The sequence below is a fragment of the Sapajus apella genome, unplaced genomic scaffold (assembly GCF_009761245.1).
Source record: "Sapajus apella isolate SASKATOON/1434 unplaced genomic scaffold, GSC_monkey_1.0 scaffold39, whole genome shotgun sequence".
NCBI classification, from domain to species: domain Eukaryota; kingdom Metazoa; phylum Chordata; class Mammalia; order Primates; family Cebidae; genus Sapajus; species Sapajus apella.
This window is the reverse complement of record NW_022436979.1, coordinates 6,188,325-6,211,431: the sequence shown is the minus strand read 5'-3', so window position 1 is coordinate 6,211,431 and position 23,107 is coordinate 6,188,325. Positions and strand designations below refer to the sequence as shown.

Below are 23,107 nucleotides of genomic sequence, written 5' to 3'. Positions count from 1 at the left end.
ATTTGCCCAGTAACTCCCCATGCCTCCTCTACTCTTAATCCAGCCTCTCTTTGTTCTAGAATGACCGTCATCTTCTAAAGACATTCATACCAGCATGGCCCTGGGTAATGTCAAATATACCTTGGTTTGGGTAAAGCAAAGCAACCTTATAGGCTGCCTAATTCTTTTTCCAGGATAAAGACAGAATCAGATGTTGTACAAGGGGCCAACCCAAAATCCATTTATGTACCTCAACAAATCATACATCACATCAGTCTGTGAAGATATATAAAACATATTTAACTCTGTTTTATGACCTATTTTACTACTTTGAGAGCCTTTCCAAACATTAGAATCACTGTTTTTTCCAGGAGGAAGGTGCTGATTGGCCCCCTGCAGTCCTGAAAGGCCATTATGGATACTGGAATTGGTGTGCTCAAGTCATTATGATACTCATGAATCCTCTATTTCAATAATTGTGTATACATATAGTGAAATAATGGTTTCTATTGTTGTTGTGATCCTAAGGCAAAATGGGTAATAAATTAGATTCAATTATCTAGAATGCCTATGTAATTGTAGTACAGTTTTGTTAAATTAATGATAGTTATCAGAATTGTTCCAGTTTCTCAGAATAAAATATCTGAGAAAACTACAAAGAAAAGAACCTTGAATACCTAAGCGGGAAAACTGTACATTTTAAATTAAACTAGCATTTATCTAAGCATATAAAATCGACCCACTGTGTTACTTTGGACTTCATCTTTATAAGCCTCTGTTTACTCATTTATAAATATTACAAACATACCATGTCAGCTACAAATCCCTCATCTCCAAGATCCTATCATTCTAATATGAATTTGTTCCTCATTGACATAAAACACTGAATTCTTATTAGAAGATAATTTTGTTAAGACACATTTCATAAAAATGGATGAATTTGATGTTCAAAACTTGTCAGCTTATCAAAAATCTTGAATGTTGAGAGATTGATATTTTTATTTTTTCAAGTAACTGTTATGAAAGAGAAAATGTTTGCGAGTTTTTTTTTTCTATTGTGTAGATGCAATAATTTAAAAAATATTAGGAGCAGCTGGATATTTAGACATCAAAAAGAGCTGCTTGAATATACTGAACACTGTATTATTAAAGCTCACAAGCTGAGGTTTGCTGACAAGAGGAATAGTCATAAAACATAACCTTTTATTTCATCAAAGAAAGTTATGCCTGCCCAAGATCTGAAGCCCAACATCCATAAAATGGTTTCACACCAGTGACATTCTATTCAAAACAGTTGTCTGAAAGAAAAATAAATGGGATTTAATCTGCCATAAAATGAATTGCACAATTTATTTTTCTTGAGGAAGTCATGCCTTTGTGACGTTGGTGAGCTGTAACAGTTTTGCTTCTAAAAGCAGCATCTCCTTCTATGCCAAACCCATATTAATTCAGCCATGTGGAATTTTCCTACAGAAAAAGTAGTTGGAAAGTCAAAGCTGCTTATCCAACACCTGATGCTTTTCTCTACTTTTAAAAGTACTGGTTTGAAATATGAGCCCAGGATAAACTTTCCATCCAGAGGTAGATAGATTTTAATATACTTGGTCATGAAGATTGAAATATATGAAACTGTCAAAGTCAACCATTAATGTCCTACAAAAATGGAATTTCATATACTTCAAACTAATATTTGAGAAGAGGGCAAAACTCCAAAACAGCAGAACATGAGTTAGAAAAATTACAACCAAATGAAATTCATCATCTCTTCAAAATGAAATATTTTAAAAATGTAAATGCTATTGATAGGGTGAATGTAAATATAAGCCCTAAATTGACTAAGTCAGAAAACTTTTCAATATAGACATTTTAAAGACAATAGAGTAACAGTGGGTTTTGCTTATTTCACTCAGGTAGTATACATAATACCCTTTACAATAAAAGAAAAGAAAGCAATAGTAAGATTTTTTTTGTACTGTGTAATTTGCTGTAATACTACATGTGATAGCTAAGATACAACCTAATATAGGCTAGACATTGAAACTTAGGTTGTCCCTTTCCATTCTATCACATATTTTCCAAAATTCTTATATGTGTGTTCAAATTAGCCTGCATGTATTTCATTGTAAAGACATTCTCTCACACAACGTACATTGGAACACTTCTAACGGTTCTTTTATGTTAAATCTAGCTACATACAAATGTCTATTTGCATGGTTCAGCAAATATATCTTTGTAAATTAAATGTGAATCCTAAAATAATTAAACTGAAAATAATTTTAACTGAGATATATTATTACTTTCTTTACAACACAGAAGATGTTATTTCCATAATAACTTTTTGCAATGTTCTGGCTACCAATGTCCATGTTATAAAAGCAAATTCATAACACAATTCATTAAGAAAAATATATGTTTCTATAGTATTTCAAAATCTTTTATCTTAACTTACAAAATGAGCACCTGCTTAAAACAGATTTTTACTAGAATGAATAAAGCATTGTAATAGTAAGCCTGAGGCTTGTGAATGTGGGCAGCATTTCTAAAAACTGGAGAGATTATTCACATTCATACTTCAGGAGGAAATGGAGACAGTACAATGCTACTGTACACATGAAGGCAAAGGTGAGACTCAAGAAGGATATCTAACCATCAGTATTTTTGTCAGATAAATTCTGTTGTTTCTGAAGAGATTTACATCAGGTGAGATAGAATTTTTAATTTACAAGTAAGAGGGAGGGAAATCTCAAAAGTCCTTTTCTTCTGAGACAGATTCTACTCAAAGCATATTCTGCTACTGATGGGTAACACTCATCTTTTATGAATGCACAAAGACTTTTTATGAGTTAAGTTTTTATTTTGTAAGTTCCCAAAGTTTTACCGCTTCATATTGTAGGATAATTTTCCCAACACTGATCACACATTGCTGTTCTATGTTCATACATCTGACCACAGAAAGCAATGTTGCTCAATGTCCCAGATTCCCCTACATTCACAAATATTAATCTGTTAACAGAGCTATTAAGACAATCTGCAGATTTAACGTTTATTGCAACATGATATACAAATGTCAGAAAGCAGAATAGCTACTTTCAATTCTTGGGCATATAATGCTGAATTTCTAAATATATTGTACTTTTAACATTTGCTTACTTTCTGCTACTAAACAGTATTTGGCTTGAAACTGTAGTTTGATTTTTTTAAAAACACAATTATCCTCACGATTTTAAATATGAATATTAAATCTAAATAACTATAAGATTTATTTAGAAGGACTAGCTCTCAATAAATCTGAGGCATAAAAATTGCTTGTCTCATAATATAGTGGAATATCTGATGGAATACTAGCACTAAAACATTTTTGTTGACTGTGGTCTCAGAATCTTTAAGTGCACTTTAGTGTTAGTATTGTGTAATATAAAATAAAGATGCACTACCATTCTTCATCAATTTTACAACCTTTTTTACACTGATGATATCTACCAACTTCGAATAGTTGTAAAACTTGTGCTGACTGATTTGTCTGCTTATGGAAACTTTTCCTAATGTATACTTAGAGACTGTGTGTGTAAAATAGAAATTGAATTCAAGATTTGACATGATCATTTGTTAAATCATTAAAAATATTACAACTATTTTAAAGATTTAAAAACACTTTCATCCATATGAAGAGTCTAGGATTTTTTAATGATAATATAGATCATTATAGGAATTGCTTTGCTATTCCCATATGTATATGTATGTATATATATGTATATGGATACATGCATACTATATACATTTATAAATATATGTATGTATATATATATATATATATATATATATATATATATAATATTTTTTTCCTTGTAAACTTGGCATAAAGGTTATTGTCTGATTCCAAAACAAACTAGACTTACAAAGTTTTGAAAGGCATTATTTCTTTAACAAAAAGGGAAAATTGTCAAGGGGATAAGTTATGACAGTAAACGAGAATTAAACATCAAATGCTATAAAATGAGTTCACAAGAAAGCAAAGCAAATATCTGCAAATTGTGGGAAAATGGCAATATCTAGCAAGAAAATATAACAACTAATATTACATCAAATACTGTGGATGTCCTTTATAAACTTATAAATCCAATGTTAATTGCACACTAAACAGTATAAACAAACAGCAAAATTTATTTTGTAATAACATGTAAGAAACAGGAGAGTTTTTGAGATTACTTATTGTAGCCCTGTGTACAATAGCAAAGACCTGGAACCAACCCAAATGCCCATCAATGATAGACTGGACAAAGAAAATGTGACACATATACACCATGGAATACTATGCAGCCATAAAAAATGGTGAGTTCGTGTCCTTTGTAGGGACTTGGATGAATCTGGAAACTATCATTCTCAGCAAACTGACACAAGAACAGAAAATCAAACACTGAATGTTCTCACTGATAGGCAGGTGTTGAACAATGAGAACACATGGACACAGGGAGAGAAGCATCATACACTGGGGGCAGTTGGGGGGATGCTAGGGGTGGGACAGCAGGGGGTGGGGAGGTATAACATGGGGAGAAATGCAAGTTATAGTCAAAGGGGGAATACAAGGCAGCAAACCACCTGGTTACGTATGCACCTATGCAACAACCCTGCATAACCTGCACATGTACCCCAGAGCCTAAAGTAAAGTAAAAATAAAAAAAGAAATTCCTTATTGCATGCATATTAGTCACTGAAACTTAAACTCCAATTTTATTTTATTTTAATTTATCTTTTTGAGAGAGTTTCACTCTGATACCCAAGCTGGAGTGCAGTGGCACGATCTTGGCTCATGGCAATGTTCACCTCTTGGGTTCAAGTGATTATCCTGTCTCAGCTTCCCAAACTGCTGGAATTACAGGTGTGAACCGCTATGTCTGGCCATTCCACCCCAATTTTAAAATGCATGACAGTGATTTTGAAACTTTAATTCCTACAGAAAGTACACATAGATATTGTTGAAATGCAGATTCTGATTCATCTGGTGAGGTCTGAGAATCTGCATGTCTAGCAAGCTTCAAAATGCTGCTGCTGGTCCATGTACCACACTTTGGATAGTAAGAGTCTGGGCTGTCTAAGGAAAAATAAGCTGGATTTCTTTAAAGTTGTTGGCATTGGGAGGATAGTTTCAAGTCTGCTTTTCCCTCTAATGAGTACAGGGAGGATAACAGATCTTTCTGAAACTCAAATATTCAACTACTTACGTTTTCTGCCCAGGAGGTTTTAAACAAGCAGGGGCAGAAATGAATGAGAGTATGTATGTGTGCCTGTGTTTGTGTGTGTGTACTTGGGTATACAGTAGTGCCTCCATATTTGCATTAAAGAAAGTGTGTCAGCAACTCTCCTGCAACTATCCTCAATTTAGACTTGCATTCATCTAAGCAAGCAAAGTTCAGAGAACTGTCAGGTTCAAATATACCCTATCTCTGAGGTTAAGCCCCAGCTTATTTCACACATTTCAACATTTTCCATGTGGATGCCATTAAGGGTGCCTGGAATTTGGAGATAAGCCCAGGATTAGTCCTGCTTTAATATCACCATGAAGCCTTGTTATAGGCCCCAAGTTAAGTTGTTAAATGCATTTCTCAGAGCTTACTGGAAAAAAAACATAGCCACATTCACTAACTTTGGTAAGCTTCAGATAGCAAAACACAGTGGTAGTTGTTGAAAACTTACCTGCAGGCCTTTACCTTCATGTTGTTATAGATGGTGGACTTACGTTCTGAGGCTAAAACATTCTGTTACCAAGCTTGCTTTAGGAAAAATATCTAAACTGAGAACTGCGAGATGGAATATTCGCTTTATTTTTTTAAGCATTTTGAGAACTGGGTCAATCTTATTTAAGTAGATTTTTCAAAATCACTTGGTAATAGTTTAGAATTATTCTATAATTATCTAATATTTTAGGATTTTACTGTATTGATATGAAACCCACTATTACTGAATTGGCCAATTACTATATACTTGTATTTGTTGTAAATATGAATCCCAAGTAATGAGCAAGTGACTCATGCTAATGACATACCTGAAATACTAGCTTTCCTATTTTTTTTGGTCATGTATAGCTATTCTATTGACCTGGAGGATGTAAAATATAAGGCAGTGATATTTTATTAAGTCTTGTTAAAATTTAGTGCTTTTGGCCAAAGGATCTTGCAGAATCTCTAAAACAGGTAATAGAGCAAAGATGTTAAGCTGTATACTGGATAGAATTGAAATCGAGATGTATTCCTAAAAATAAATTAAAAATGTAAAACAAAACAAACAAAAAAAAAAACTTCCTAAAGGAAGCCAATATAATTCCTATATCTTTCTCTACTTTAAAATTTATCTAGCATACTTAATCTGATTTTTAAAGAGTTGCTGAAAAGAACTCTATACACTATAGGGTTATAGTTTTGGGGAATTTTCTAAGAAAAGTATAAATTAATTATAGCTTTTAACAGCACAACATCTGTAGATGTATAAGAAGAAGAAGGAATAGAGAAAGAGGCCCTATAAACAACTGATGCCTTGGGGTAGCTTCCTTGTCTTGAAATAGTAAAAACAATCTTGCAAAGGATTCTGCTAAATACTCTTCTAAGGCCATGCACATAATTTTGATAGATAACATAATCTCCTTATTGATTAAATTATCAGATTTTTATTTTACTTCAATGCTTGCAGTAGCTTATTGGCCATATGGGAGATTTTTAAATGTTAAAGCAGTCCTAATTTCTCCAAATGTAAACTGCCATGATTACTCCTTAAGTGGCTACTAAATGAATTCTTCTGTTGATTCTGGAGATAGATAGATAAATAAATAGATAAATGGATAGACAGATAGGTTATTGTGGATTATATTTGATTAAATTAACAGACTCTCTTCTCCAAAAGGTGTAGATTGTTTATACTACAGTAGTAGGAAATATTTGATGAGTAGAAATCAATAGCTGAGAGCAGTCACTTTCCCATGAACACGTAATTCACTCAACCATCCATGACAGCACCCCCATCATAACCTCTCCATGAAGAGTCACTATCATTTTCATTTTGATAAACAGAGACGCTCAGATAAAGTTAATTTACCAAATATCATACAGATAATAGTTGGTGTTGGGATTCTGACTTGTGCTCATTATGTTCATTCTTTATGTTTCTCATAATTCAGAAAGCAGGAGTGATGCTCCTATATCCACTCAGGTGCTAATATACATCAACCAACACTCTCAGATGAGATTTTCATAATCAAAACAAAAATTGAGAAGACGAGTATTTCCCTTTTTATATAATTTAAAAAATGTGATATAAAATATTACAGAAGTATTTTATTAACTATTTCTTTCAGGATTTACTTTTGCATTTGATGACAAAATTAAACTTTCAACTTGACGGCTCATAAGAATAGAATATCTCAATGAAAGTTTCACCTAAGCATTAAATTAACAATTATCCTTAGAAATGTTCATTAAGGAATTCAAAAATCACCATTATTGTTCCTAAATTATCCATTTTCTGTTATCCCCCTTCACTAACACTAATTACATTGATAGTCTTCTTTCTCCCAGCTAACATGACATACAGAAACACAGTCCACCAAAGTTGCCGCTGTACCAAAGGTGACAGTGATTTGGAACTAAGAAAATGTAGGTGCTAGTATTTTCAACCTTTTCAAAGGCTTTCAACTGAAAAATACCTCTGAGAAATATTTAACAAGAGATGTTCAAAAACCATAATTTTCTGATACCAAGTGCTTCTCACTCTATTACCCCCCAGGTCAAAATTCTACTGTAATAAATAGTTTACCAAGATAATCAAAAGTTATACTGCCCTATTTCTCCTAGTACCAGTCAATCACAAAGACTATTCACTTGGCAATCTACAACCTCAGATCTTTATCTCCTTTTTCTCTTTTTGAAATCAACATTTATTAACACATTAATAACCTATTTTTAGGCTGAGGTCATAATGACTGCTTTGAAATAGTCACCTCAATTAGAATAAAAAGAAATGAATATCATATTTAAATTATTTTTTAAATCTCTGAAAGTTTCAGTTTTAGACACTGGCTCTTAATATTTAGTATTAAATGCATGCTACCTAAGCAACATGAGACAAAATCCTCTTTAAAATCAAGCCTAAATGACTACAACTACATATTAATAGTGTAGTGTCAAACAACATCATTTGTCATATAAGTCCCAGTACCTATTGATATTAAGCAACCCCTGAATCAGTATTTAAAAGGAGTACATAAAAGTCTATTTTTAAACACCATCTCTGTCAAACAAATTTCAAAATTAGCACACTTAACAGTTTGTCTTTTGCAGAATTTTTGAATACTATGAAAAAAATGATGTTTTGTGACAAATAAAATTTCCAAAACTTCAAATTAACTTCAATTAAAACTTCCAAATCTTAATTAATCCATGTGATCTCAAGCTGTATTTTCTTTTGAGGCATAAGAATAACATTCGATTCAAATATTTTACTGTCATTGTTTCTAACAGATATACAGTAAAGTGTCGCTCCTTCATGAAATCAAATATAAGGTAAATTATAAAATTTACTTTATACAACTGAAGGTAAATTATAAAATTATAAAAATTTTATGAGGTAAATATAAAATTATAAAAGTGTTAAAACGTATGTTAAATTTTGCAATATGCCATTACATTAGATTGTTTCTGTTGTTGTTCATAGATAAAATACCTAGAATTACCAAGTAAAAATATGTACTTGCGTCTTCTATAATTTCTAATGTTTATGAAATAACACAAGCACAGCTTGGAGTATGTGTCATACTGGTAAATAATAGAGTAGATACTTTTCAGAAATAGAAACAGATTTTGTAGTTCTAACTCAAATATTTCACCATTCATATGTTTTTTTGCAGTGTTTGTCCTGAAACTGAAAGTAGAATTTGAGGCATTTTGCCAACCTCTATCTAATTTGCAACAGAGATTGTAATGCAAATTTCATATAGACTCTCAAATAACACCGATAGCTTCTCATTAAGTTTCTTTTGCATTTGGCAATATTTTACGAAATCACAACATTGATAAAACTTCATAATCGCCTTTCAGATGGAATCAGAAAGAAGTTCATGTTATCTTTTTAAAAAAGTCGTTAATGACTATATGAATGGAAGCAGAATCAGATAAAATGTTATCAACTATATCTTACCTCTCTCACTGAAGTCATCTACTAGAATGATTTCTGCTATCAGACTCTCCGGGGTGCGGTTAATTATACTGTGTATGGTCCTCAGGAGTGAAGTCCAACCTTCATTATGAAATGGGATAATGATGCTGGTGTTTGGCAGCCTTTCCAGATACATCTTGTGCTTACAGCTGGAGATGAAGAGAGAAGAAATGGTGTATTAACTGAAAAACTCTTGTATATCTTATTCTGTTGTTTATTCACTGTATTTTCAGACAATTTGTGGAAACACGATTTGGTCTAAAACTTTCCAATCAGAGTTTGTCCAGCATAATTTTTATCCTGCTCCTTCATAGACTGAATTAATGATCTCTTTTCACACTCACTCTTAATGAAACAACTGTTTTATCCTCTTTGGTATCACGGTTTCAGATATGTCAGTTTGTTGAAATGTTGTGTTCTTGTTGACATACATTTTTCCTATTGTTATATAATAGAAATAAGGATAAATAATATGCATTAAAACTGTTTCCATGGAGCACATAATTAAGGCTTAGATGGATTTCCTGAAGAGAGCTAAAAATTTAACTACTGTATTATTTATGTTTAATTAGGCAGTTTTAGTCATGAAGTGTTTCAATGGCTGGACAATATTTAAAGCCTGAAGGGAAAAACAACCTTAGCCTCTAAACAGAATAAATGAAAATTTAATTTGAAATAACTGTTAACTGAGCACAACTACATAATAAGATTACATTAAGATCCAAATCAAGACATTTTTACACTCCTAATGAAAGCTCTAAAAAGAAATCTTAACTTCTTTTTTTTTATTTTTGGAAGCATCTGAGAACATGAAAAAGAAGCATTTTAAAAATTTTAATCCTTTATTCACTATTTAACCTAATAATTTATTATTTCTAACAATATTTATTAAACAAATAGATTTTGACATTTTCAGACAATGAAAAGTGTTTGAAAACCCATCAAAATTATACCATAATATGGACATAAAAGTGCTATAAAAATATGAAATTCATTTTAGAACAACTTAAATGTCAAAAAATATATATAATATGAAAAAGATCTGTCAGTAATTTCCATGTGTAATCAGACAGATGTTATTGCTTATAATTCACAGATCTAGAAAACAGTGTTAATGAAATTCAGCATACCTGGTCATAATTATACAGAGCCATCAATTCTTCTGAACAAAGCCAATAAACCCAACTAATTGTGCATTGATATGTATCAATATTCAGGTTGCTGCAACTACTTGTGAGAACCATCACACCTCACAATGTTATTAGAATGAAGGTGATATTCCCAATGAAGCAAATGGTTTTTAAACATTAAGACAAGCTATTGCACATATCACTTGCCTATTAATCAAACAGGAATTGCATTCAGAGTCATATCCTATAACCCATCAATAGGTGCTGAGCACACTGGCTCCTGCCTGTAAATCCCAGCACTTTGGGAAACGAGGCGGGAGGATCGCTTGAGTCCAGGAGTTCAAGATCAGCCTAAGCAACATAGCAAAACCCAATTTCTACAAAAAATACAAATATTAGCCAGGTGTAGCGGCATACTGTGTCATCCCAGTTACTCTGGTGGCTGAGGCAAAATAATCTCTTGAACCTGGGAGGCAAAGGCAGTGAGATGAGATTGCACCACTGCACACTTCAGCCTGAGTGACAGAGCAAGACTGTCTCAAAATCAAAACAAAAAATCAATAGTCTCATGACTTCTCAGTCATATACAATCCAATCAGAGGAAGAGTACACACAAAAGAACGCAAGACTAATCACGTATGACAAAGGCTTTCTCTTTAAAAATGTTTTTGATAATTTCTATCTGCCTGAGCTCAAATTACTATCAAATTACTACCACACATGAAATATAAAAGGATCCATTCTACTCATTTATTCATTCATTCATTCATTCATGTCACAATAATTTACTGAAAGTTTGTATAGGCCAGGTTCCAAAGTTGAGATAAAACAATGAACAAAATCTAGGTCTTAACTTCAAGTTATTTATAATATAATCAGAGATACAGAATGACAAATAGTTACAATTTTAAAATGAAATGGATAGTGTAGTAGTTTAACAGAGTGCTATACAATTATTTGAGAGAGGCCCATAAGACACTTTGGAAAATGTTATAGAAATTCAAGTAAGAATTGAAGGTGGCCTGCAGAGGACAGGTTCAAGCTGCATGTAGGAAGAGAACTGACATGACTTGGTACCTAGGAGAAGTGATTAAAGAGGACTCATGTTTTGGACACGGGCAACTGATCCGATGAAACACAGAATGACAGGAGCCTGTGTGAGGGACACACTGAGGGTTTCAAGGATTGAGAACAATGATAATGAATTCAAGTTTGAACATGTACTGTTGAGATGTCAAAATGACATCCAGTTGGAGCATAGCTTTCATATATAATATACACACCTATCAATTTATATGTCTGTCTATCTATATGTGTGTGTGCGTGTGTGTGTGCGTGTGTGTGTAGCTCAAGGTAAAAATCTGTTTTGCTGGAAGAAGAGGTTCATTAAGATAGGCTCTAGCAGATGATGCTGGTGTATCAATGTCTCCTTAGCACTCACTATTCCAGTATAAGCACAGAGGGTCATATTATGTATCCCTGCAGACAGCAACATTAGTACCTCTCTCATCTCTGCACAAGGGGCAGATCAGAAGTTCTGGGAGAAATTAATGCCCCCTAGCCCAAGTATCAACCAATGAATAATGGAAGTTAGAGAAGAAATGGTCACATAGTGGGATAACCCTAGGGGTGGTCTACATTGTCTCCCATAGTTTCCTAGCAGGATTACCCCTCAGTTGCCCACAGAGATCAGCAGTTTGACTTTTATTGGCCACTTTCCCTTTTCTGTGGAACTGTTTCCCATTCCTCCCACTGCACCACTACATTCTGTGATTACCTCTTAAACACTTAAAGTCAAATTTTTGTTTCACGGTCTGCTTCTAGAGGAACCCAAACTGAGACACAGGCAAATAAGTTATAACTCGTTTGGTGGGAACAGTCTCTTGAATCAATGTGCTATCAAGATTCACATTGATCAGTGTGCTAGTCAAATAGGCAACACTCTTATTTTTGTGGAGTTAGAAAGCTTGCAGTTTGTTATACCTGGAGATACTTTTAAATAAGTTTTTAAAAAACAATTGTTACACATGCATTTGATTACTTCTTTCAGCTTTTGAATTATTATTGGCATTCAGACTCATTTCTAGGCCTATGAAATACAACTATCAGGGTTTTGCAATGAATATATAAAAATGGCCTCATCCTAATTAGTCGACTATTAGTAGTAACATTACCTTTTTACGTTGATATCTGTAACTTATTTTTCAATTAGACTACATTATAAACTCCTTACTACTTCATGCCTGATGATTACATATCAAATATTGAAAAGTCACATCACACTTTATATATCAGACTATCTAGATTCAAATGATAGCTTTGCCACTTACTGCCTGTGTGACAATGGGCAAGTTATTTACCATAAATAAGATTAATTTTCTCACCCAGGATAATGGGGGAGCAAAAAAAAATACCTCTTCATAATGTGCTAAGGAGAATTCAATTGGGTCATCTATGTAAAAAGTACTTCATACAGCATCATATCGAATAATAGCAAGGGTTTTATAAATACTGTCATCATTACGGCCATTGTTGTTTAAACTCTATTATTTCAGTTGTAAAATTCCTGTGGAAGAAGATATGGAACTATGAAAGACAGGAACTGCATGAGGGGGACAGTGAGAAACATTTAGGATACAAAGATGAATGGATTTCAGTTTCTTCCCTTAAGGGTTCACAGACCAGTGAGCAGATACATAAAATGATTAGGCTCAAATGAGACAAGTGGTATAATAGATGACACGCAGACATTGAGAGCCTGAAGGAAGTGTGACTAACTTTGTCTGATAGAATTAAGGAAGTCTTTATCAATGAGTCTGCATGTTGAGAACAGATCATGAAGAATCTTGAAAATGATTCTAAGGAATTTGGACGTTAGCCTGCAGTCAACATGAAGTACTTCAAATATTGTTAATCACAAGGAAGACCGGATTGTGTTTACATATTCCTCTGGCAGCAGGGCACACAATGCGCTGCAGATGGCAAAGACTAGAAGCAGAAAAATTAGCCCTTGTAATAATTGCAGTAAAAAATAATAAGGGTGCAGATCTGATTTTCATTCTAAGGAAAGTCAACTCCTTTGTAACAACATTTAATCTGATTGAATTATATTCAGTCATTCTAGCACCTAAGCTGCTCCAAAGAAAAACTGAATCACTGCCAAGCTCAGGCATTGGATTCAAGAAGTTGTGATCCAGATGGCTGCCTTGTAGTATTACTGGAAATAGTGAAGCACATCGTGGCCTTTATTAAGGCCCTGAGCCTGCATATTTTAGATTTGATGTCAAGACAGGTTGAAAATAAAGGTGTACAAGCATGAAAATTATGTAGCAATATGGAACTGAGTTTAATAAATAAGCAAAATAAAGAATTTATATGCTTACTATAGTTACAAATGCATAGAAAATTCACAAATAGGAGACGAAAATGGGGACAAACTAAAACATGTATTGAACTAGTTTTCTAGGAAGATGGGTGTAATTATTGCATTTCATATTGCTATATTATTTTCAGATAAGCATTTGCATTAAATTACCTTACAGTTTAGGAATGGCTCAGAGGTGAGGACATCTCTTTGTTGAGTTACATTTTATATAAATGGATAAAAAGTCATTCTTCAAATTTTAAAAGCACCAGGAAGACAAAAGAAATAGTTCAAATTATTTAAAATTTATTATTTAAAAATTCACTTGGGAGAAATGAAAAATTGTGAAGGCATTTAAAAATCTGAAAACAAAAACTAAATTATTCTGTAAACATTCTGCTAAACCTTCCACAGTAATGAAATTTCAATGGCAAATTTTCTCATATTCTTCTGTTTTTTTGTAAGCAATACATAAACTTTTTCTGATTTTTTTTATTGGCATTTACTAAACTGAGAGATTTTAAAAATACAGTTAAATAGTATTGTTTAACACATACTTAACATTTATTCCTTTCATGGTTACATTAATTTATCTTTATTATTTCATTGATTTTACTAAAATAAGTGATTCTTTCAAGAATAAATGCCAAAAAATAAATTTTAACTACAAATACTTGAAATAAATACCAGACTTATCAGTGACTTATTTTTTGTCTAAAAGAGATACTTTGGTATGTATGCAATGTCAATGTTTATATTGCAGGCATTAACTTTCATTTGTAGTTCTTAAAATCTTCATGCATTCTTCACCATCACTTGAACATTACTTCTCACTGCCTATTGTGTGTTTTATATTGGAAAGAGTTTTAAAACTCACATTTAAAAAATTCTAACTCTGGGATTGCAGCTTCTGAGTAAAATGTTTGAATATTTCCAACTTCAGAGCTTTCTGTTAGTTTATTCAAAGTATAGCTTTATTTTTTGTTTTGTTTTGGGTTTTATTTTCTTATATAACAACAATACTCAGGATGTTATGTGGTGGTAATAACTACCCATAAATTTCACTGGCTTAAAACAATAACTATTCCCTTTCTTGCTTCCTTTACCTATTCAACCTTGGTTGACAGGAGGGTTTCTGCTCACTGGAGTTAGCAGAAATAGCCAAGATCTTTACCACTATCAATCATCGCGCCAATAAGAACACTGATGGGTATCAAGCTAGTAGTTAGATGATCTGTCCCTAAAACGGCATGTTGCTGTCTGCTTACAGCTCATTGGTTAGACCTAGCCACGTAGCCCAGGGGCCCAGAATGTGCAGTCTCATATGGTACAGAAGAAATACAATCAGAAGTATTTGTCAAATGACACTAGTGAAAACAACCAGTTTAGTCTTCTGCCTTCTTTAGAACAAATTAAGAAAATAACAACTTACTTGTTGGATGAAATGTAATGGAAAAATAAAAGAGATTCAGTTTCTTCGCAGATGAAAAAAAATATTTACATTCCCACATCTATAAAATCATGACAACAGAGGATATTAGGGCTCAACCATATTTAAAAAATCATCCAGTTATGCCCCCAATTTAATTGAGAATTGAGACAGAGTTTTAGAGAGTTAAAAATAAATTATTTTACAATCTAATTGGAAAGGTATTGTACTGGGTGAAAAAGTGATACAATGATGAGGCACTGTTCCTGAACTAAGAAGTTTATAATTTTTCTGCAAATTCAGTAATTACAGCTCACACAGGAGGTAACACAAGCAATGAATAAGAATCCAGCTTTCTTCATTTTTGATTACATAATCTTTTGAAAATGTCATTCTATCATTGGCCCTTTAAGACATCTTTATATTAATTGAATTAATTGAATTATATAGATATTACAATATTTTAAGGAGGGGCAGGCAATTACTTTATTAGCTCAAATGTTTTTGTGAGATGTACACTCTATCCTCCATAAATATTTTTGCAGATAAACCATTCAATAAAATATATAACAAAACGTCCATCGCAAAAAATTTATGATGAACTATCATTTGAATAGAGGCCCTAATATCCACTAACATTATATGATCAGATGGCTAAAATAAGTAGAAATAGTGTGCACTATGCACAATATTCATTTATTGGTTTTGTGTATTTAACTAATGATATAGATTTTTGCTACTTCTACCTAGTATTATTTCTAGGTAAAGTTATCTTTGAAATTTTCTCTTTTAGTCAAATGTACTAACAAGGACCATATTTACCTTTCTACTTGATCCAACTGTATTAGTCTGTTTCATGCTGCTGATAAAGGCATACCCGAGACTAGGCAATTTACAAAATAAAGAGGTTTAGTTGGACTTACAGTTCCATATGGCTGGGGAAACCTCACAATCATGGTGGGATGAAAGGAGGAGCAAGTCAACATCTTTCGTGGATGACAGCATGCAAAAGGAGAGCTTGTGCAGAGAAACTCCTGTTTTTAAAGCCATCAGATCTCATGAATCCCCTTCACTATCTTGAGAACAGCACAAGAAAGACCCATCCCCATGATTCAATCATCTCCCACGAGGACTTTCCCATAACACATGGGAATTATGGGAACTATAAAATTAGATTTGGGTGGGTACACAGAGCCAAACCATATCACCAATTAAACAACTAGATTTTTTTTTTTATTGTACTTTAGGTTCTGGGGTACATGCGCAGATCATGCAGGATTGTTGCATAGGTACAAACATGGCAAGGTGGTTTGCTGCCTTCATCCCCCCATCACCTATATCTGGTATTTCTCCCCTCATTATCTCTCCCCACCATTCCCACGCCCACTGTCTCTCCCCTATACCACCCCCACTGACCGCAGTGTGTGATGCTCCCCTGCCTGTGTCCACCTGTTCTAATTGTTCAACACCTGCCTATGAGTTTAAATATGAAACAATTATATTCAAGGCATTGAATATCAAGCAACAAACAATAGTGGCCTTTCGGAAATAGGATACAATTTCCCCTGCTTACACTCTAGCCTGAGATTCCAGGGCATGCTGAAGTTAAGAGAAATACAGGCAGATCCAAATGATCTCTCTAAGATGAGAAAATGGAGCTAAGAGTCGAGGGAGACCAAGGTGGCTAGAGTTTGCAGGATAGAGCACTCTAAAGGAATGTGCTGTAGCCCTTTGGGAGGCCAAGGTGGGTAGATTGCCTGAGCTCAGGAGTTCCAGACCAGCCTGGGCAACACAGCCTCTATCATTTGAATAGAGGCCCTAATATCCACTAACATTATATGATCAGATGGCTAAAATAAGTAGAAATAGTGTGCAGAGAAACTCTTGTTTTTAAAGCCATCAGATCTCATGAATCCCGTTCACTATCTTGAGAACAGCACAAGAAAGACCCAACCCCATGATTCAATCATCTCCCATGAGGACATCCACTCTCCTGCATTAGGAGTTTAAGCTGCCCTCCCTCCCTGTGCAGAGAAGTTACCACTCAGGAGGTTTCCCAGCTCCAGGCCTAGGCATATTTCTTGGTGCTTGGTGGCTGCCCACTGGATTCTCCCTTGGTGCTGGTATTTGTGCTATAATCAGACTCTTTAGGCAGACCTGCGTGGCTTGCCACTGTCCTTCTTGGCTCACCTACTATGGCTGAGCAAGGAGGTCAGGCCACTGCGCATTCCAGGGATCAGTCCACTGCCTCAGGCAATATCTCACAGTAAATAAGGATGAAATATATATACCCAGCCACATTGGCCATAGCCCACTCTTACACAGAAGTGAGATCTCCTAGCCTCTAGTTTGAACCACACAGCCCAATATAAAACCATCCAACAGAAGTTGGATGAAGAAACAAAACCAAAAGACCCCATCCAACATTCTCTACAGTCATACCTCCTAGGAAGGGGATAGAGGGAAAGAACAGAAAACAATAACATCACAGGAAAAGAGAGGGAAAAAAATCCTATTCATACAAAAACAATTATAAAAATTAGAAGCACCAGGGTCTGCAGATGAAAAGGAGTATGTGAAGTTATGGCAAAAAAAAAAAAAAAAGAAAAGAAAGAAAAGAAAAAAATCAGGACACTGTGACAGCATGAAAAAATCACCCTCACTCTCCAGTAATAGTCAAAATAGAATCAAAATAAACAAAATAGAATCCCAAAAATGGCATATAAAGAATTGGATTCCAAAGACGTTAAATGATATTCAAGACAAAGTTGAAAATGAACACAAATAAACTTCCAAAGGAAGCCAATAAATGAAGGAAGAGAGTAACATCTTAAAAATTAATCAGAGCTCCTAGAATTGAAAAATTCACTTAAGGTATTTGGAAATGCAGTTGAAGATTTTCATCAGCAGCCTAAAACAAGCAGAAAAAGAATTTAGAGCTTGAAGATGAGGTTTTCAAACTAACCTAGTAAAGCACAATTAAAAAAAAAATAGAAAATGATTAAGTCTTCAAGCAACATGGGATTATGTAAAGTGATCAAGGCTATGAATCGTTGGCATTCCTGAGAAAAAAGAAGAAAAAGTAAACAGCTTGGAAAATATATTTGAGATAATAATGCAAAAAGAATTCTCTAATTTTGCTAGAGAAGTAGGTATCCAAATGCAAGAATCTAGAGATCACCTGTATGATACTATACAAAGCAAAGATCACCAGGGAATATAGTCACCAGACCCTTAAAAGTCAACAACAACAACAACAACAACAACAAAAATTTAAAGACAGATAGAGTAAAAGGTCAGATTCTGAACAACAACAAAAATGATGTTAACAATAACTTCCCAGCAGGAGCCTTATAAGTTAGAAGAGATCGAGGCCTATTGTCAGCAATCTTAAAAAAATTAAAACAAAAATGTAATGTACCGCTAAACTAAGCTTTCTAAGCAGAAGAAAAATATTTTCCAGACATATAAGCACAAAAGGAACTTATTGCCAATAGACCAAACTTATAAAAGATCCTTGTAGAAGTTCTTAACATAGAAACAAAAGAATTAAGCCTGCTACCACAAATACACGCTTAAGTACATAACCCGCATGTTCTTTGAAGCAACTATACAATAGAAACTACAAAGCAACCAGTTAACATCATAATAGAATTAAAATTTCATATATCATTAATAACCTTGAATGTACATGGTCTAACCTTGAAGCTACATGGTCCTACTTAAAAGATACAGGATGCCAAGTTGGATTAAAAAAAAAAAAAAAAAAGACCATCCATCTGCTGTCTTCAAGAGAACCATCTTACATGTAAGGACACCCATAGGCTTAAAGTGAAGGGTTGGAGAAAGATCCATTATACAAACAGAAAACAAAAAAAGAGCTGGGGCCACTATTCTTATATCAGATGAAACAGACATTAAGCCAATGACAGCAAAAAAGAAAAAATAAGGACATTACATAATGATGATAGGGCATTGCATAATTATAAAGGGCTCAATTCAACAAGAAGACTTAACTATTCTAAATATATGCATACCAATGGTGGAGTACAAAGATTTATAAAACACATATCTACACCTACAAAAGACATAGCCATACAATAATAATTGGGGGGGGGTGCACAACGCCTCACTGTCAGCATTAAAAACATATATAAGGCAGAAAACTAACAATGAAATTCTGTTAAATTAACACTTGATCAATTGTACCTGATAGACATCTCCAGAGTACTCTATCAATCAACTGCAGAATATGCATTCTTCTCATCTGTATGCAGAATATATTCCAAGACTGGTCACATGCATTGCCATGAAGCAATTCTCAGTAAATTCAAAAAAAAATCTAAGTCATACCAACCAAACCATTGGATCACAGGAATAAAAATAGAAATCTACACCAAGAAGAGCTCTCAAAACTACCTCACTACATGGAAATTAAACAACTTGCTCCTTTCGGGTAAACAAATAAATTAAGATATAAATTAAAAAAATTCTTTGAAATAAGTGAGACACAACATGCTAATAACCCTAGGATGCAGCAAAAGCAGTGTTAAGAAGCACTAAATGCTTATGTCAAGAAGTTAGAATGATTTCAAATTAACAATCATTATGCATAGAGGAACTAGAAAGTAAAACAAAAACAAAATAACCCCAAAACAAGTAGAAGAAAACAAATAACTAAGATCAGAGTGGAACTGAATAAAATTGAGACACAGAAATTTATGCAAAGTATCAACAAAACCAAAAGTTAACTATTTGAAAGGATAAACAAGATCAATAGACCATTAGCTATGTTAACAAAGAAAAAAGAGAGATTCAAATAAGCACAATTAGAAACAACAAAGATGACCTTAAGACTGATCCAACAGAAATACAAAAGATCTTCAGAGACTAATATGAACATATCTATACATACAAACTAGAGAATCTATAGGAAATAGATAAATCCCTGGAAACATGTAAACTCCCAAGATTGAATCAGGAAGAAATTGAAATCCTGAAAGGACCCATATCAAGTTCCAATTTTGAATTCAGTAACAAAAAAAAATCTGTCAACCAAAAAAGTCTGGGCCAGATGGATTCACAAATTTTACCAGATGTGCAAAGAAGAGCTGGTACCAATTCTACTGAAACTATCCCAAAAACTGCAGAGGAGTGACTCCTCCCTAACTCGTTCAATAAAGCTAGCATTACATTGATACCTAAATCAAAGGCACAATGAATAAAGAAAATTGCAGGCCAATATTCCTGATAAAAACAGGTGCAAAAATTCTCAATAAAATACCAGCAAACTGAATTCAGCAGCACATCAAAAAAGGTAATTCACCATGATTAAGTAGGCTTTATTCCTGGGCTGCAATATGGGTATAACATATGCATATCAATAAATTTAATTCAACACATAGAACTAAATGCAAAAGTCATACAATTATCTCAATAAACACAGAAAAAGCTTTTGATTAAAGTCAACATGTCTTCACAATAAAGATCCTCAACAAGCTAGGCACTGAAAAAACTTACCACAAAATAATAAGAGCGACAAACCCATAGCCAGACATCCTACTGAATGGGCAGAAGCTAGAAGCATTCCCCAAGAATAGGAAAAAGACAAGAATGACCATTCTCACCATTTCTATTGAACATGTACTGGAAGTCCTAGCCTGAGCAATTAGGTAAGAGAAGGAAATAAATGCAACCAAATATGAAAAGAGAAAATCAATTTTTTTTCTTCTTAGCTGAAGACATGATACCATGTTTAGAAAACCCTATAGACTTTGCCAAACAGCTCCTAGAACTAATAAGTGACTTCAGTAAAGTTTCAAGATAAAAAATTAATGTAAAAAAGTCAGTAGCATTTATGTATATCAAAGAAGAATTTGAAAAGGCAATCCCTATTTATAATATCTATAAGAAAGATGCTAAGAATAAATTCTACCAAATCCTCCAGGTAAAATTACAAAACACTGATGAAACAAACTGAAAATAAAACAAATGGAAAAATATACTATACTCATGTATCAGAAGAACTGATGCCACTAAAATGACCTTATTATCCAAAGCAATTTACAAATTCAGCACATCCCATCAAAATGCCAACACCATTTTTCACAGAATTAGGAAAAGCATTCCTAAAATTCACATATAACCAAAGGAGAGCCCAAATAGCCAAGAGTCCTAAGCAAAAAGAACTATGAAGCCATCACATTAACTGACTTCAAAATATATTACAAGGCTATAGTAACCAAAGTATGGTATGGTATGGTATGGTATGGTATGGTATGGTATGGTATGGTAACCATATGGTACTGGTATAAAAATAGACACACAGATCAATGGAACAAAAAGAGAATCCAGAAATAAGGCTACATATTTACAACCAACTTATCTTCAACAAAGTTGACAATAATTTACATTGGGAAATGGGCACTCTATTCAATAAACGATGCTGGAAAATTTGGGTAGACACATGCAGAAGAATAAAACTAGACCCCTATTTCTCTCTCTCACCATATACAAAAATAAACTCAAGATAAAGACTTAAACATAAGTCCCCAAGCTTTAAAAAATATTAGAAGAAAACACTGGGAAAACTCTCCTGGACGTTGGTCTAGGCAAACAACTGATGACTAAGACCTCAAAAGCACAGGCAACAAAACCAAGAATAGACAAGAAGGACTATGCTACACTACAGATCTTCCACACAGGAATAAAAATGAAAAGAATTAACAGAAAGAGACAAATCATTTAATGGGATAAATTATTTGCAAACTATTCATCCAACAGGAGACTAATAGCAAGATTATACAAGAAACTCAACAACTCAACAGGAAAAAAATAAATGATTATATTAAAATGTGGGCAAAGAACATAAATGTACATTTCTGAGATGAAGACATACAAATGGCCAACAGGTATATAAAAAAGGTCTCATCAGGAGGTTGTGGTGAGCAAAGGTCACGCCACTGCACTCCAGCCTGGGAAACAGAATGATGTTCTGTTTCCAAAAAAAAAAAAAAAGGTCCTCATCATCATTAATTATCAGAGAAATGCAACTCAAAACCACAGTGAGATAACAACTTACCCTAGTTAGAATGGCGATTATTAAAAAGACAATACATAACAGATGTTGGCAAGCATGCAGAGAAAAGGCAGCTTTTATACACCGTTGGTGGGAGTGTAAACTAGTATAGTCAGCATGGAAAACAGTGTGAAGATTTCTCAAAAAAATAAAAATAGAATTACCATTTGATCTAACAACACCACTGCTGGGTGTCTTCCCAATGGAAAAGAAATCAATATATGGAAAAGAAATCAACATATGAAAAAGATAACTGGACTTGCATGTTTATTGTAGCACTATTTACAATAGCAAAGATAGTAAATTAACCAGAGTGTTCATGAACAGATGACTGGATAAAGAAAATATAGTATATCACACAACGAAACATTTTTCGGCCAGAAAAAAATAAAATCATGTCATTTGCACCAGCACAGATAAAACTGAAGGTCATTATCTTAACTAAAATAAGGTAGGTACGAAAGACAAATATCACATGTTCTCACTTATATGTAGGAGGTTAGAAAAAAAAAAAAGACCTGATCACATGGAAATAGAGAGTGTAAAGATAGATAACAAAGACTAGGAAGGTAAGTTGGGGACCAGGGGTAAGAGAGATAATGAAAAGAACTGGGTTAAAAAATAAAAACATAAAGTAAGATAAATAAATTCAGTGTTTGATAGCAGAGTAGGGTGCCTATACTTGAAAATCTATTGCACTCAAGTAACCAACACTCTAAACACTCTGACTAGGCTATGATGCCTTATAAATATGTAGCAAGATTTCTCACCTATCCTATAAATCTTTACAAATTAAAAAAACAGTAAATGTTTTTAAAAATACACAGATTTTTAAATATGAGATAATTACTTAAACATTTCTCTAAGGAAGACACACAAATGGTCAACTGGTATATTAAAAAATGTTTAAAATCACTAATTATTAGTAA

General features: G+C 33.5%; 1 protein-coding gene across 1 annotated transcript in view; it reads right to left on the bottom strand.

Annotated features, from left to right (window-relative positions):
- The window catches only part of GALNTL6 (polypeptide N-acetylgalactosaminyltransferase like 6), a 1,261,291-nt gene that overhangs the window by 686,117 nt on the left and 552,067 nt on the right, over positions 1 to 23,107 (bottom strand). Inside the window, exon 5 of the mRNA XM_032298886.1 lies at positions 9,160 to 9,326. Coding sequence (XP_032154777.1) covers positions 9,160 to 9,326 — 167 coding nt within the window. The remainder of the gene's footprint in view (positions 1 to 9,159; positions 9,327 to 23,107) is intronic.